The sequence below is a fragment of the Sinocyclocheilus rhinocerous genome, unplaced genomic scaffold (genome assembly GCF_001515625.1).
Source record: "Sinocyclocheilus rhinocerous isolate Xijiao unplaced genomic scaffold, SAMN03320098_v1.1 scaffold1304, whole genome shotgun sequence".
NCBI lineage: Eukaryota > Metazoa > Chordata > Actinopteri > Cypriniformes > Cyprinidae > Sinocyclocheilus > Sinocyclocheilus rhinocerous.
The window spans coordinates 4,809-22,263 of record NW_015626916.1 but is presented as its reverse complement, the minus strand read 5'-3'; the positions used below and the strand labels follow the sequence as shown (position 1 = coordinate 22,263).

At 33.7% G+C, this 17,455-nt stretch overlaps 1 protein-coding gene across 4 annotated transcripts in view; it reads left to right on the top strand.

Annotated features, from left to right (window-relative positions):
* LOC107720583 (heparan sulfate glucosamine 3-O-sulfotransferase 1-like) overlaps window positions 1-7,823 on the top strand; it is a 62,151-nt gene extending 54,328 nt beyond the window's left edge. For all 4 annotated transcript variants that reach the window (XM_016528310.1, XM_016528330.1, XM_016528318.1 and 1 more), the window contains exon 2: window positions 6,577-7,823. In XM_016528310.1, the coding sequence (XP_016383796.1) occupies window positions 6,680-7,609 (930 nt within the window). In that variant the 5' untranslated portion in view covers window positions 6,577-6,679 and the 3' untranslated portion in view covers window positions 7,610-7,823. The remainder of the gene's footprint in view (window positions 1-6,576) is intronic.
* Window positions 7,824-17,455: the final 9,632 nt, after the last annotated feature.

The window sequence follows — 17,455 nt, the reverse complement described above, 5'->3', positions numbered from 1 at the left end:
GCTCTGGTAACCACCCAGAACACCCTAGCAACCACTTAGCAACACCCTGGCACCCAAACACTCTAGAAAACACCTAGCAACGCTCTGGTAACCACCCAGAACACCCTAGCAACCACTTAGCAACACCCTGGCACCCAAACACTCTAGAAAACACCTAGCAACGCTCTGGTAACCACCCAGAACACCCTAGCAACCACTTAGCAACACCCTGGCACCCAAACACTCTAGAAAATACCTAGCAACGCTCTGGTAATCTCTCAGAACACCCTAGCAACCACTTAGCAACACCCTGGCACCCAAACACTCTAGAAAACACCTAGCAATGCCAACACCCTGGAACCCAAACACTCTAGATAACACCTAGCAATGCTCTGGTAATCTCTAAGAACACCCTAGCAACCACTTAGCAACACCCTGGTACCCAAACACTCTAGAAAACAACTAGCAGCACTCTGGTAATCACTCAGAACACCCTAGCAACACCCTGGCAACCATCCAAAACACCCTTGAAAAACCTAGCAACGCTCTGGTAATCTCTGAGAACACCCTAGCAACCACTTAGCAACACCCTGGCACCCAAACACTCTAGAAAATACCTAGCAACGCTCTGGTAATCTCTCAGAACACCCTAGCAACCACTTAGCAACACCCTGGCACCCAAACACTGTAGAAAACACCTAGCAACGCTCTGGTAATCTCTCAGAACACCCTAGCAAGATCCTGGCTACCATCCAAAACACCCTTGAAAACACCAAGCAACGCTCTGGTTGTCACTCAGAACACCCTAGCAACCACTTAGCAACACCCTGGCACCCAAACACTCTAGACAGCACCTAGCAACGCTCTGGTAATCACTCAGAACACCCTAGCAACCACTAAGCAACACCCTGGCACCCAAACACTTTAGACAACCCCTAGCAACGCTCTGGTAATCTCTCAGAACACCCCAGTAACCTCTTAGCAACATCCTGGCAACCATCCAAAACACTCTGGTAACAACTTAGAACACCATAGCAACCACTTAGAAGTGTTCAAAATGTATCATTTAACTTACAGTCTGCAAAGGAGTGGAAAAATATGTTCACATACTACATTTAATGTCAAAGAATTTTACACAAGTTTGTAAGGAGCTTTTCTCACAAAATCTGTGATTTTCTGTGGCTGGTTGGATGCAGTAAAACACCCACAGATGACACTTTAGACAACCCCTAGCAACGCTCTGGTAATCTCTCAGAACACCCCAGTAACCTCTTAGCAACATCTTGGCAACCATCCAAAACACTCTGGTAACAACTTAGAACACCATAGCAACCACTTAGAAGTGTTCAAAATGTATCAGAAAAATATGTTCACATACTACATTTAATGTCAAAGAATTGTACACAAGTTTGTAAGTAAATGAGCTTTTCTCTCAAAATCTGTGATTTTCTGTGGCTGGTTGGATGCAGTAAAACACCCACAGATGAAGCAGAAAACATCAGGCGGGCCGAGAATGGATCAAATAGTTGTAATCTGGCTCAGATTCAGACAGCAATCATGTGTTTGTGGTGTTTTTCTGCTGATTAATGGAGAATTCAAGACTTCTGCATTGCACAAATGCTTGTCGAAAGCAAAAATGTTATGAAATTCCTCATATTTAGTGAGAAAGTGTGACGTGCTCCAGCAAAACAGACTCTAGTTTTGAAATCAGCAGCTCAAAATGAGTAAGAAACAAGTGTTGGATTTCATTCATTCTTTGCATTAGATAACAAATTATTAAAGGTAGTGCCTTTTTTTGTGAAGAAGATAGCAGAAACACACTTCACAAAACACTGGTCTGCTCTGAAGTAATGCAACAATAGACAGTAGTGGTTATCAGACGTACACAGAGTCTCTGTTGTAGACTGTCAGAGCTAAATTGCCTCCATTATAATCGGCCTGTTTCTGACACACTGCAGATACAGCACTGCTGCTCTTCACACGCTTCATTTTATCTGTCCAGATCAAACCCAATGATTTTATTTACAAATATCTTGAGATGTTGTATTTTTGGCTCAGTATTCAAAAGTAAAAGTCAGGTTATGATGTTTGTTTGTTTGTTTTTGGCTATGAATTTTAGTAATTAATGTTGTGTTAATTTATTTAATTTATTTATTTATTTTAGCAATTAACTTTTGTTTATATATGACAAATAATATTCATACCTAAAATAAATAAATAAAATCATAAAAAACAAAACTTCTAACCATTACATGACAGTCAGCTTGTGAATTTTATTTTATTTTAATTTATTTGTGCATTTTATTATTTAGGCAGGGGGCTATGGATTTTATTTATTATACTGTATACATCTGACTGTAATATGATAGATAGATGGATACAGTAATTTTATTTTTTATTTTTATGTATTTATTTTTTGGCTATTTTACTTTATTTATTTAGATATTAAATGTATTTATTATATATGTGGGACTGTAATATGATAATCAGCTTGTGGTGTTTTTTTATTTAATTTTGTCTATTTATCTTTTTTTTAAGCTATGCATTTAATTTATTATATACTTTTGACTATTGCATGACAGACAACTTGTGATGTTTTTTTTCTTTTTTCTCTCAGGCCTGCTCATTAAATTCACAATTTGGTTCTAACCATAGTTCAGTATGCACGGTTGTAATATTACTTATACAATAGTCCATACAAAAGTCATTCTTGTACTTTTATAATGTGCATTTTAGAGAGAGAAATGGGAAGCAGTTTGTGGCGGTGGAAGAGGGAAAATAAAGTTTACACTGTCATACAGTTGAGCTTCTTCTGCACAGGAGGGTGAATGTAAGACCCGGCTGAAACAAAACCCTAAAGCTAAGAAACCTATGAAATCGGTTTTATTTTTCCCAAAATTCCATTGCATTTTTTTTTCCAAATTCAATGTTTTCTGTTTTAATTAAATTTTCTAATTCTGTTGAATTAAATTGTAATAATCAAAAAGGATATCTAATCAATCGAATTCATAAAACTTTAACAATTTAATATTTTTAATATTTTAATCAATTTGAACAAAAATAGTGCTCTATGAAATGTTTTTTTTTTCCAAAGTTCATTTTATTTTTTCCCAATTTTAATGTTTTCTGCTTAATTTTTCCTGAATTACATTTTTTAATGGTTTAAATAGATTTTAATAATCAAAAGGTACATTTAATTAATTTAACTCTTAAAACTTGAACTATTTCATAATTTATTACAAATCTCTATGAAATGTTTTTTTTTTTTCAAATTTTCCAATTTTAATATTTTCTGCTTAATTTTTTCCTGAATTCCATTTTTTAATGGTTTAATTAAATTTTAATAATCAAAAGGTGCATTTAATTAATTTAATTCTAAAACTTGAACTATTTAATAATTTATTACAAATTTATAAATAATAGGGCTCTATGAAATGCGTTTTTTGTTTTTGTCTTTTTTTTTTAAATTTCAGTTTAAATTTTTCTGGATTCCATTTTTTTTAATTCTGTTTAATTTAATTTAATTTATCAAGAAGAATGTCTAATCCATTGAATTCATTTTTTTTTTATTTTATTTTTTTTACAATTTAATAATTTATTAAAGATGTAACAATAACAGAGTTTCTGTTAGTGTCAAATGTTTCATTTTTTTCAAATTCCATTTTATTGTTTTCCCATTTTTATGTTTTCTGTTTACATTTTTTTAAAGTTTTAATTTAATCAAATTTTTCTGGATTCCGTTTTTTTATTCTGTTTAATTGAATTTTATTCGTCAAGAAGGATGTTTAATCAGCTGAATTCTTAAAAAAAAACAATTTCATAATTTATTAAAGATGTAACAATAACAGAGATCTATCAAATGTTTCTCTTTTTTTTTTCAAATTCCATTTCATTTTTTTCCCATTTTGATGTTTTCTGTTTACATTTTTCTGGATTCCATTTTTAATGTTTAACTTTTTTTTTTTTTTTTTTTTTTCATTAATGCACGTCTAATCAATTGAATTCATAAAACTTTAACAATGTAATAATTTCTTAAATTTTTACCAATAATATGGCCCTTTGAAATGTTTTATTTTTCAGAAATGCTGTATTGTCCATTGTAATTAACCTATTTTCTGTGTTTTATGATTGAATACAAATTCATTATCAAAAATTATGGAAATCAAATTAATGCACAAAACTTTAACAATTTAATTAATCTTTTAAATATGAAATGAAATTTGCCAAAAGTGCTGCACGTCAGGTTTACAGTTTAAATTAATTATTGTATGATATTGCTTAAATGAATTTAAACAACCTTTGTGTTTTATGATTTGTGAGCCTGCAGCACAAAAGCAGTGTTAAGTCGCTGGGGTATATTTGTAGCAATAGCCAACAATACATTGTATGGGTCAAAATTATCAATTTTTCTTTTATGCCAAAAATCATTAGGATATTAAGTAAAGATCATGTTCCATGAATATATTTTGTAAATTTCCTACCGTAAATATATCATAACTTAATTTTTGATTAGTAATATGCTTTGCTAAGAACTTCATTTGGACAACTTTAAAGGCGATTTTATCAATATTTAGATTTTTTTGCACCCTCAGATTCCAGATTTTCAAATAGTTGTATCTCAGCCAAATATTGTCCTATCCTAACAAACCATACATCAATGGAAAGCTTATTTATTCAGCTTTCAGATGATTTATACATATCAATTTAAAAAAATGGACCATTATGGTTTTGTGCTCCAGGGTCACATTTAAGAAAATATACAGTAAATATATATATATTTATACAGTAAATTCCATTTTTATGACTGGATTCTGCAGTTACATCTGCATTTTCTCCATCACGGAAATCATAGGGCCCTAGATAGCCCTTGTTTGTAATTATTAGGGTTTTCTTACAGGTCTCGTTTCACAGCTAACCAGCGTGACCAGTCAGCATCCAAGAACTTGAAGAGGCTAATCATAATAAACGTAATGATTAATATGTGATGAGTGGAGTTTGGATAAAGTGTTCTCGGTGCAGAAATCAAGTCATGTAATCGTGTCTCATGAAAGCGTGCAGATGGCTGTAATCTGTAATAGAGTTATACGCTTTAATCAGTTTGGAGAGTGGCGGTAAATGCCACCGAAGTGACCTTTAACTGGAGGAATATTGTGACTGGAGGCTCAGCTGTTTGGTCTGTGTATGAGAGTCTGTTAACTGTGTCTCTGTTTGCGCCGCTCGGGAATCTGATGAAGCGGAAAGGTCAGAAGATGTTTGTGAATTCACACATTTGCATGGGATACTTGAGGATCCTTTGAACTCAATCAGCGAGGATCTTTCCGCTCTCGTTTCTCAGTCTCGGCTGTGACTTTGACCTTGGCTCTTCTTTAAGTCCGCTGAAGCGATAAAAGAATCAGCTTTAGTGAAAAGAAGCACGTCTCCGCTGCTGTTATCTTCTGTTACACAACCAATAGGTTTTAAATGTGATTTGAGAAAGGACGGCAGTGGATTGATCTCGCTGATCTCGAGGTATGACTGTGGGTTGCTGGGTAATTTTTGCAGTGCTTTTTTTTAATAAACATAGCAACACTTTTCATGTAATCAAATTGCTTACTGAGTTATGAGGGGTTTTAAGCAGCCATTATGACTGGAATTCAATAATATTGAATGCAGTGTCTGGCCGCACATAAAACCAATTTAACTGGCTTGGATTTATGAAATATTTGGAGGGATCTGAGTTATTTTGGTCACATTTTCTCAGGAGGGTCTTTAGAGGGTATATGAGAAATTTAATTTGTGGATGAACAGCTTAGAATGTGATTGAAAAGCTAGATTGGGAAAATATTCATAAATGGGGCAAAATAATGGAAATTTGACCACCACAACTATCTTCATTGTGATTTAGCATAGAGTTATTATAGTTAACTAAATCTGAAACTAGAACCGTAAAAAAACAACAACAAAAAAAAACAGTACTTTAACTGAAAGAAAATGAAAGAAAATATGAAAAAATTTAACATATTTTATTTCAGTTGATGTATTGAAATAACAAACTAGAAATTACCAAACACAATATATGTCTAGATAGTTTTAATAAATAAAAAATTATAAAAATAACTAAATGACTAAAACTTTAACAAAAATATAAATGTCTGAAAATTGATTCAAAATATTAATAAAAGCTATAATAACTCAGTGCAAAGTAGAATATATATATTGCTATATATTTGTTATATATATATATATATATATATATGAATATATTTTTTATAATGTATACATGTATGTGTATTTATATATACATAATAAATATACACAGTACACAAACATATTATGTAATCACAATCTTTTATTTTGTATGTGATTAATTGTTTGACAGCTTAATCTATTTTCAGTTTTAGTAATTTTAGTACTTCAGCTTAAACTTAGCTGTCTATGTACTATTATATTATTTTGAATAAGCTTTTATTTTTATATTTTAAGTGACATTCTTTTTAGTTTGTTTGAGTAATTTTTAAGCCTTGTTAAGCTTGTTAAGGCTTGCTTTATTTAATCTTAATTTCATCTTAAATCTGAATAGTATGTCAAGTTAACTGATCTTTCTCTTGTGTTTTCCAGATGCGCTGTGGACCTCGTCCTTGAGCTCTTGCAGCTGTGACTGAACAGAAACTCCTTCAACGCCGACCGCCGTTCTTCCTCTCTATCGCTTCTCACGCTCTCCATGGCTAATCTTCTGAGCTATGTTTTGTTCCTGGCGCTCCGGACGTTCGCTGCCCCGCCGGAGTACATCCAAGTGTGGCCCGGCGGATCGACGCCGGCCCCGGGAGATCTGGGCAACGATACGGTCGGCCCTTCTTTAGTCCCCCCTCCAGGAACCAGCAAACATGCTCCGCACAGCATCATCATCGGCGTGCGGAAAGGAGGCACCAGAGCGTTGCTGGAAATGTTGGATATCCATCCCGAAGTAGCGGCGGCCGCCACCGAAGTTCACTTCTTCGACTGGGACGAGAACTACGCCAAAGGCTTCGAATGGTACCGGGACCAAATGCCCTATTCGTACCCAAATCAGATCACCGTTGAAAAGACGCCGGGGTACTTCACGTCTCCGGTGGCGCCTGCGCGGATCCACGCCATGAGCTCTTCCATCAGACTCTTGCTGATCCTAAGAGACCCGACGGAGAGAGTCATATCGGACTATACGCAAGTCTACTTCAACCGCTTGGAGAACCACAAACCCGTACAGGCCATCGAGAACATGCTAGTCAAGAACGGTGCGCTAAACACGCGTTACAAAGCCATCCAGCGCAGTCTTTACGACGTCCACATGAGGAACTGGCTCCAGCACTTTCCTCTGGAGCAGATCCACATTGTGGACGGGGATACGCTGATCCACGATCCCTTACCGGAGCTCCAGCGAGTCGAACGCTTCTTGCATCTGCCGCCGCGGATCGTGGCGTCCAACTTCTATTTTAACCAGACCAAAGGCTTCTACTGCATTCGCAGTGACGGCCATGAGAGATGCCTGCACGAGTCGAAAGGACGGCCGCATCCGCCCGTTAACAGCACTGTGCTGCGACAGCTGCGTTTGTACTTGCGCCAACACAATCGGAACTTCTACCGGCTCATAGGACGTACCTTTAACTGGCAGTAGTGGGAGGGGCTGGAATTAGCCAATCACAGCCCAGCTGAGGGACTGATTGACAGCTGATGGACCGTACAAACCACTCCCCCTCGGACACGTCTCTTAAATGCCTTCAAACTGCTTTTAAAGGGAGAGTTCACCCAAAAATTCTAATTCACTGTTAAGTTACTCTCCCTCAGGCTATACAAGATGTAGGTGAGTTTTTTTCTTCCGAATTACAGTAAAGAAGATTTTTAGCTGAAAACGTGGTGATTCACATAATGCAAGTCAATGGCTACCGGCACTTTAAGAGTCAAAAAAGCACATACAGGCAACGTGAAATGAATCCCCGTGGCTTCTGACGATATATTGAGGTCTTATGAAGCGAAATGATCAGCCTGTGCAAGAAACTAAACGTTATTTACAACATTATTACCTGTAATCCAGAGCCTCAGGCAAATTGGGAAATCCGATTCTTTTCTGCGAACTGGTTCTTTCAGACAGCTCGTTTCAATGAACTGGTTCAATTCACTAGTTTGTTTACGTAATCATGCAATGACGTACAATATATGCAATTATATTATTAAAGCACCCAATAATGATGTGAAATGTGGATGGTTTACATGTGTAAAGCACATAAACGCATGTGCATATCATCGGCTCATCGGTCTTCGGTCCGAGTCGAACTGGAGCGCTGAAAGATTCATCCATCACAGGATCAGATACGCCGCTATTTTGACTAATTTCGAGTCTGAGTGACTGTCGGGCGTCTGAAAGTGAGTTTTGATTGAGTAAGATGTAAATCTGTGCTGCTCGAGCCACGGACTGCTTCAGACGCTTCAGTCCGATTTGGTGAATTGAATCAACTAGTTCACTAAAAAGAGCCAGTTCAAAAGAATGATTCATTTGTGAACCGGGCCTCACTCCGGACCGTTTGCCTGAGGCTCTGGATTATAGGTGATAATGTTGTAAATAATGTTCAGTTTCTTGCACAGAACGATCGTTTCGCTTCATAAGACCTCAATATATCTTCAGGAGCCACTGGGATTAATTTCATGTTGCCTGTATGTGCTTTTTTGACTCTTAAAGTGACCGTATCCATTGACTTGCATTTTATGAATCACCAAGGACCAAGTTTTAAGCTAAAAATCTTTTTCTAAAAACCTTCTCGTTCTACTGAAGAAAAAAAGGCATCTACATCTTGAATGGCCATCTGAGGAACATTTTCATTTTTGGGGGAACTGTCCCTTTAAGACTTCAGAATGATCATGCTTTCAATCTGAAATTGTAAGGAATAAGATAATTAAAACTGTGCTGTGGGGAAATATCTTTGCTGTCAAGTGTCTTTGTCATAACAAAGTTACCCGAGACAAATCTTGAGTCTTTTTTTTTTTTCTCTTTCTCTCTGTTTGTTTGATATTCTTGTACGTGATAATAAATGGTTCTGCTTCCAAAATGGGCCCTGCATATCTCGTCCGTTTCTTCAGCTCTGCTTTCTGAAACATACAGTAAAATGGTCAGTTTATACAAGCTCTAATGTCAGATAAACTGACGGAAACTGAAGTAAGGAATCAAGTACAGAAATCTCAATCAGGACTCGTCTTTTATCGTCCTGATAGGGTTTATTTTGTGACGGTGACTGTCTAAATGTACAATTTCTTTATTAACTATTTGCCAAATAAATCAATGCACATAGCATATTGATTTAAATTAGTTATTACATTATGTGTAAAGAAAGAAAGAAAGTAGAGTCATGTTTCAATTAAAAATATTAGGACTGGGGAAAATAACATTCTATATTAATTTTGGGACTCAGTATGTAAATGTATTGATGATTGTAAGTTTTTATCACAACATAATAATAGGTCATGTAAAAAATGATGCTGCAGTCTCTGCACACTGCTTTATAGCAGTTATTTTAGTACAATTTATATACTATTATATAATTTATTAATATTTTGAATTAGCTTTTATTTTTATATTGTCAGTTTTAATTCTTAGTTATGTATTTATTTTAGTGTTATATTTTTTTATACTATTATAGATTTTATTAATATTTGGAACTTTTTATATTAATTTAAATTTTAGTTTAATTTGTTATGTGCTTGTCTCATGTTTTTTAGTTTTCGGTTTTTAAAAATATTTCTGAATGGTTTTAATTGGTTTTTATTTCGGTTTTAGTTTTATTTCAGTTCGTAGTTTTAGTACTTCAACTTCAACTTATTTCAGTTTGCTGCCAAGGCAACATTTCTAATTTTCATTTAGTTAAATTTTTCATCTATTATTTATATTTTATTCTAGTTTTAGTAATTTTATTCTTTTATAATGCTTTATATTTCTAAATGGTTTTAATTAGATTTTATTTAAATTTTAGTTTTATTTCAGTTAGTCATTTTACTTAAACTAAATGAAAATTAAGAATGTTGCCTTGGCAACTAACTGAAAAAAGGTTTTTCCATCTAATATTTATATTTAATTCTATTTCAACTTCTATTCATTTAGTTAAATTTTTAGTTATTATGTGCTTTTCTCGTGTTTATTAGTTTTGGGGGTTTTAATATAAATAGAAATATTTCTATTTCAGTAGTTTTAGTAATTTAACCTAAACTTATTTTAATTAGTTGCCAAGGCAACATTTCTAATTTTCATTTAATTTAAAATATTTCTATTTTATTCTAAAAAAAAAAAAAAGTAATTTTAGTACTTAAACATTTAGTTTAGTTTTTCATGTAATATTTCTATTTTATTTCTATTTCAATTCAGTTTAGTTTAATTTGGTTATGCTTTTCTCATGTTTAGTTTATGGTTTTTAAAAATATTTTAAACAGTTATCATTTGTATTTTAGTTTTATTTCAATAAGTAATTTGATTATAGTTTTTGTTTTTTAAAACGGTTATAGTTTATTTTTTAGTTTGACGTCAGCGCGTCGTCTTCATTGATGTTTTCACCTGCAGATCTTCATGAATAAGCGAGATTGTGAAGTGAATGTTAGAGAGGATCATATTCATATTCGGTGCACACCGTCGGTACTGAACTTTAATATGTTCTCTTGAGCTTTCCAGGCTTTGAAGGTGCATCTAAAGTGTTTCTCTGTGTGTTTTCTGAAGCGGAGTACAGTAGCACATCTTCAGGGATGAAAACAGCCTCGTCTGTGGTGTTTGGGTGAGGAACCGAAAGCAGTGAACCGCATTATTCAGTCTTCAGACACATGAACTGGGCTGTGTTTGTAATAACATACAGCTCATGCTATTTCTGCTGTGTGCGTGCAATACCCTACAGCATTTTAACATCATAGCCCACAATACAGTGTGTTTGCCTTGAGCTTCTGTTTCCAGTGTGATGAATTATTCAGAATATGACATGATCTTGTGTTAATATTTAGTCAAAGATTTGAAGGAAAAATAATGCAAATATTTACACAAAATATTGTACAAAAATGCAAAATTACCATTTTTATTTCCAAGATGATAACTGAGTGCCATATTAACTACCTTTTTTTTTTTTTAAATCAAAGATGCATTAAATCTTTGTGTGAAAAAGTGTACTGTAAAAAGTGACAGTAAAAACATTTATAATGTTACCAAAGATTTATATCTCAATTAAATGCTGTTCTTTTGAGCTTTCTATTCATCTTTGAATCCTGAAAAATAAAATGCATCACGGTTTCCACAAAAATATTGTGCAGCACGACTGTTTTCAACATTGATAATAATCAGAAATGTTTCTTGAGCAGCAAATCAGCATATTAGAATGATTTCTGAAGATCATGTGACACTGAAGACTGCAGTAATTATGCTGAAAATACAGCTTTGAACACAGCAATAAATTACAGTTTAATATAAATTCACATAGAAGACAGTTATTTTAAATTATAATAATATTTCACAATTTTTACTGTATTTTTAATTAAATAAATGCAGCCTCGGTGAGCAGAAGAGACTTCTTTCAACATCTGAACGGTAGTTAAATATGCATATTTAAATATCTGCTTAAAATTTCACATACTGTGCATGTAATAATAGCAGTATGCAGTACATATAGTGCACTACAATTCCATTCCAGGCATCTGAGTGATGTCTGTCAGATAATACGATAACATGCACGTAATTTAAATCACCACATAAGCAGCTTGGGAAGCTCCGGTTTGAATCTCTTGAGTCTGTCCCAGGGCGCTCGTGTAAGTGACAGAAGGTGTTTGTGGTTTGGTCGTGATCTTCTGACCCCTGGCGTGACCCGTCCGCTCTGCTCTGTGTTTCGGCGCGGAGGGACGACAAACACACTCAAACCCTTTCAGACTGTGATTTCATTGCATTGCATGCTTTCATTGTGGACTGACACCCTTTTTTATCAGTAAACGGTTAGATAATGGTTGCAGGAGTATATGTGGCACAAAAAGCAGATTATGTAATATTCTTTTTATTTCTTATGCATCTGTTATGATTATTTTTACAGCATTTTTATGTAAAGCGCTTATGAATGAAATGTTATATAATATGCTGAGAATGGCTAGTGTAGCATCAACATCAGATATAATTCCTTTTATTTATATACAGGTTTTTGTAATTATGCAGTTTTGTCATTTTTTATGCATTTAGCAGAGGCTTTTTATGCATCTTACAAAAGAGGAACAAAAGCAATTCATCAAGAGCCAACTATATTCGTAATACACAATGCCAGGTTTATTTGATATTATTTAATAATTTTTTTTATTAATTTTTTTTTAATTTAATTAAAATTAAATGTCTAGAGATTAGAACTTTAATCAGATGAATAATGTGTTTAAGTGCTAATAAATGAATAAAAATAAATTTGTTGTGATATTCAGAACTTGTGATTGACACATGATTATTATGATAAACACTCAAAAGTGAAAATATTTGGACTTTTCTTGTAGTAGTAGGAAAAAACATTCTAACATGCTGATTATTAGAAACATTTCTGATTATTATCAATGTTGAAAACAGTCGTGCTGCACAATATTTTTGTGGAAACTGTGATGCATCTTATTTTTCAGGATTCACAGATGAACAGAAAGTTCAAAAGAACAGCATTTATTTTACGTAAAAATCCTTTGTTACATTATAAATGTCTTTACTGTCACTTTTGATCAATTTAATGCATCCTTGATAAATAAAAGCATTAAGTTCTTTAAAAAAAAATTTTTTTTAAAAACTGTAGTGTGTATAAATGTGCATGATCTTATGCACCTTAATAAAAACAGCAATTCTAAACTGGTTTTAATCAGTACATGTCGTTATTTTAGAAAATGAATCGTGTCTGAATAGTGCTTTAAAGACACAAACACACACTCCTCGTCCTCATATCTTTGCACAGATGCACAGACTGTCTTCTTCTCTGTTGCTCTGATTATTTATTCATTTTGTCTGTTTTATTAAGAGCTGTTGTAACATTGGAGTTTTAATGAGGGCCTCTCGCTGACCTGTTCACATTAATGATGTTCAAACTCATGCTGTGAACGCTTTTCATTGGTTTGCATTCATTATTGAGATGATTGTTGATTTATTTTTGATAGCTGGCGGTGCTGACGTCAGCGAGGTGCGAAACATGTGTCTGCGATCATTTCTGCATCTTAAAGTAGAAACAAACTTTTAATGAACTGATTCGGTGCTCAACATCAGGCCGGCTGCTCAGAACAAGAAAAATCCCCAAAAACTAGAGCTTCTCCAAAGGGTTTCGGTTTATCCTTGTTTATCTGAATGCTTTAGATAAAGTTTGATGAACGACTATACTGCCATACCTTTACATTAATCGTTTAAGGACTGAAATTATGCATTTATTCTTCTTCATCTCATTGTGTTTGCATGCATAAAAAGACAAGTCATATTTATTTATATTGCGCTTTATATAATACAGATTGTTTCAAAGCAGCTTACAGGAAAATAACAGTGTTAAGGTTGTAAAATGAATCAAAAGAACGATTCACTGGATTTGCCATATAGTTTATCAAGCTTAAAGCATGTAATCTTACGTGCACAGCTTTGTTTGGAATATATATATATATATATATATATATATATATATATAGTTCCATAAGCAATTTCTCCACAAGTTTTGTCCTTTATTTGAACAGAAACTCTGATCACACACATTATTCACTAAGTTGCACACCTGTTTACTATGGAAGCTTATATCCTCCACAGATTATAAATATAAAAAAGGTATTTGTGACTTTTTATCTCATAATTCTGACTTTTTCCCCCCTCACAAGTGCAAGTTTACATCTAGAAATTTTATTTTTGAAGTATAGTTTACTTCTCACTATACTTGATGTTTTTCTCACATTTGCAATTGTGACTTTTTTTTCTCAGAATCCTGAAATTATATTTCGCAATTCTGTTTTTTTTCCCACCATAAAAAAAAAAAAAAACGTAATTGCTACTTTGTATCTTGCAATTATAAGTTCATATCTTGCAATGCTGAAAATTCCGAGTTTACATCTTGCAATTCTGTTTACATCTCGTAATTCCGAATATATATCTTGCGATTCCAGATTTATATCTCACAATTCTGATTTTGTGTCTCGCATTTACAAGTTTATATTTTATATTTCCAAGATTACATCTTGCAATTCTGATTTTGTCTTGCATTTCCAAATTTATATCTCGCAATTCCGAATTTGTCACTCAATTCCGATTTTATATATCACAATTCCAAGTTTATATTTCTTGGTTTATAATTCCAAGTTTACATCTTGCAATTTCGATTTTATATATCACAATTCCAAGTTTATATTTCATAATTACAAGTTTACATCTCGCACAATTACAGATTTATATATCACAATTCTGATTTTATGTCTCGAATTTCCAAGTTTATATTTCGCAATTCTGATTTTACATATATCACAATTATGACTTTTTTTTTTTTCAGAATAATGAATTTATATCTCACAATTCTGTCTTTTTTGTTTCTGCCATAAAATAAATAAATAAAAAGGTAATTGTGACTTTTTACACAAATTTATATCTCGCAATTTTGAGTTTTTTCCCCTCAGATTTGTGAACAAAAAGTTAGAATTGAGAGATAGAAAATCTTATTATTTACTTTTTTTTTTAATATTTTTATTTCATGGTGGAAACAAGCTTCCATAGTTCACAGAGAGACTCTGGTGATATTATATGAATGTTTTTCCATGTCTTCATGTCTGTTATTGTGTTGTCAGTTTCTCCTGACGCCTGTAAACTCCATATAAAAACCAAATGAACTGCACTCATTCTCATGTCATGCGTGACTTTCAGCTCTATTCGCGTGGTTCTTGGCCTGAATAAAATCTCAGACGTCTGACTAACACGCGTATCCAGACTCTCTCGGGTAAACAGACTGAAGTGATGAATGATGCATGTGAACATCATGAGATCGGAGGAGCTTCAGCTCTTCTGACAGTCAGACGGACAAGTGAAGGTCAAGGAAGAGGTGTAAGAAAATAGGACGGTGAAAATCCATCTCTGTTTCCATCTATCTCTCTCATCTCCATCCCTCGTTCCCTGTGTAACCGTATTCTCAGCACCTCTCTGCCTTCGGGTGCGTTTGGCTCTCAGTAATTGAGCTGATGATTATGATGATGATATCTGATGCGTATCTATTCTTTGGGATGCTAAATCCATCCTCAGTTCATTTAGGATTCACCCAGCTCGTTGTTTCTGACGCTGTCAAGGAGAGAAGCACGACTGACTTCGGTTTGCAGGTGTGGAAATGCGACGCTCCAGGTGCTCGTTTTTGCACATTCATGACGGCCTGCACAGTAAAAACTGACCGTGAATTTAACGGTAAAATACTGTAAAAAGTTTGGCTCTCAGTAATTGAGCTGATGATTATGATGATGATATCTGATGCGTATCTATTCTTTGGGATGCTAAATCCATCCTCAGTTCATTTAGGATTCACCCAGCTCGTTGTTTCTGACGCTGTCAAGGAGAGAAGCACGACTGACTTCGGTTTGCAGGTGTGGAAATGCGACGCTCCAGGTGCTCGTTTTTGCACATTCATGACGGCCTACACAGTAAAAACTGACCGTGAATTTAACGGTAAAATACTGTAAAAATACTACAGTAAAACCTGTTAAATGGTTAACGGTAAATTCCCCTACTATATACAGTGAAAAACGGTATTGGACATTACATGTATTGGACATTAATTTTACGGTAGTATACCGTTTTTGTAAGTGAAAAAGACCGTATAATTTACAATGAATAACTGTAAATTGACATTCCCAGAATTACATTTCAAATTTGACGTTTTTTTGTTGAAATAACTATGTTTCTTCTTAGTTTTTTCTTATCAGTTTTGTATATTAGGGTTGTGTGTTACACCTAATGTTGTTAAATGAATGTTTATTGCATTATTTCAGTTTCATGTGTGTTACCATGATGGTGTTTAGTGTTTGTGTGAATGACACTGTGCACCTTCTATATACAGTGGGTTGTTATTATTTAAAAGCTGCTTGTGATGGGCTTTGGTTCATCATGTGACTTTCTCATCACCACCTGCATTTGGTGGTTATCAGTGTATTACAAAGGTACAAAACAGATTTCAGTACTTCAATAGGTTGGTATATTAACATTATATCAGTTAATGAAATTACGGTATTTTACTGTAAATTTAAGTTAAAACCTAAAACATTGCTACCGTAGTTTTTAAGGTAAAATTCTGGGAACCACAGCTGCCGTTTTTTTACCGTAAATTTTACGGAATTTTTTTTACAGTGTAGATAGCACATGTAGGTTATATAAAAATTGTGGGAACATAATTTTGACGTGCCTAAAAGGTTGAAATGTCCTATGATTGTGACGTTATTTCAAGGTTACAAAAAATTTATTTTTACAACATTATGCTCAGCCAATCAGAATCAAGGACCGGAACTATCTGTTTTATAATGTCTGGTTTTCTTGTGGTGATTAGAACGTTATTTAAAGTGTTAAAAATGTTACATAAACATTTCTTACAACATTTACCCAAAATAACATTATTTGAACGTTTATTTTTAATATTCTAAGAACGTCAAGTTCTCTTGTCGTGATTATAACGTTATTTAAAGGTTACAAAAACGTTTCTTAAAACATTCTACTAACTTTATTTTTAACCAAAAATATAATGCTATTTGAATGTTTATTTTTAATATTCTAAGAATGTCAAAATGTTTTCTTTCTTTGATTACAATGTTACTTAACAGTTGCAAAAATGTTTCTTACAACGTCCATCGAGTACAAAAAACATCTTAAGGATGTTTAGAGAATGTTGATCTCAGATGTTTTCTCAATGTTTATCAAAATTACTAAAGTTATTAGAAATTTCCATAAACATTACTTTAACGTTTGGTCCTAACATGTATATAACTTAAAAAAAAAAAAACATTGATGAAAGTTGTGAGAATGCTCCCTGTTAGCTGGGTATTTATTTTTAATCTATTAACTCCATACAGCATCATAATGGATTATGTTTGCATGCATGTTTGTTTAATAGCTGTTGCCTTTTGTACTTTGAGTCTGTGCAAACATTCATCACTCCTTTTGTGTTCGTTTATACAATGTTTTGATTAATTTGATGATGCTTTCACCAATTAGTGTTGCACATTCAGCTTAACTTAAAAAAAAAAAAAACATTGATGAAAGTTGTGAGAATGCTCCCTGTTAGCTGGGTATTTGTTTTTATTGTTAACTCCATACAGCATCATAATGGATTATGTTTGCATGCATGTTTGTTTAATAGCTGTTGCCTTTTGTACTTTGAGTCTGTGCAAACATTCATCACTCCTTTTGTGTTCGTTTATACAATGTTTTGATTAATTTGATGATGCTTTCACCAATTAGTGTTGCACATTCAGCTCCGTTTCAAACATTTTACCATGCTTAAATGGA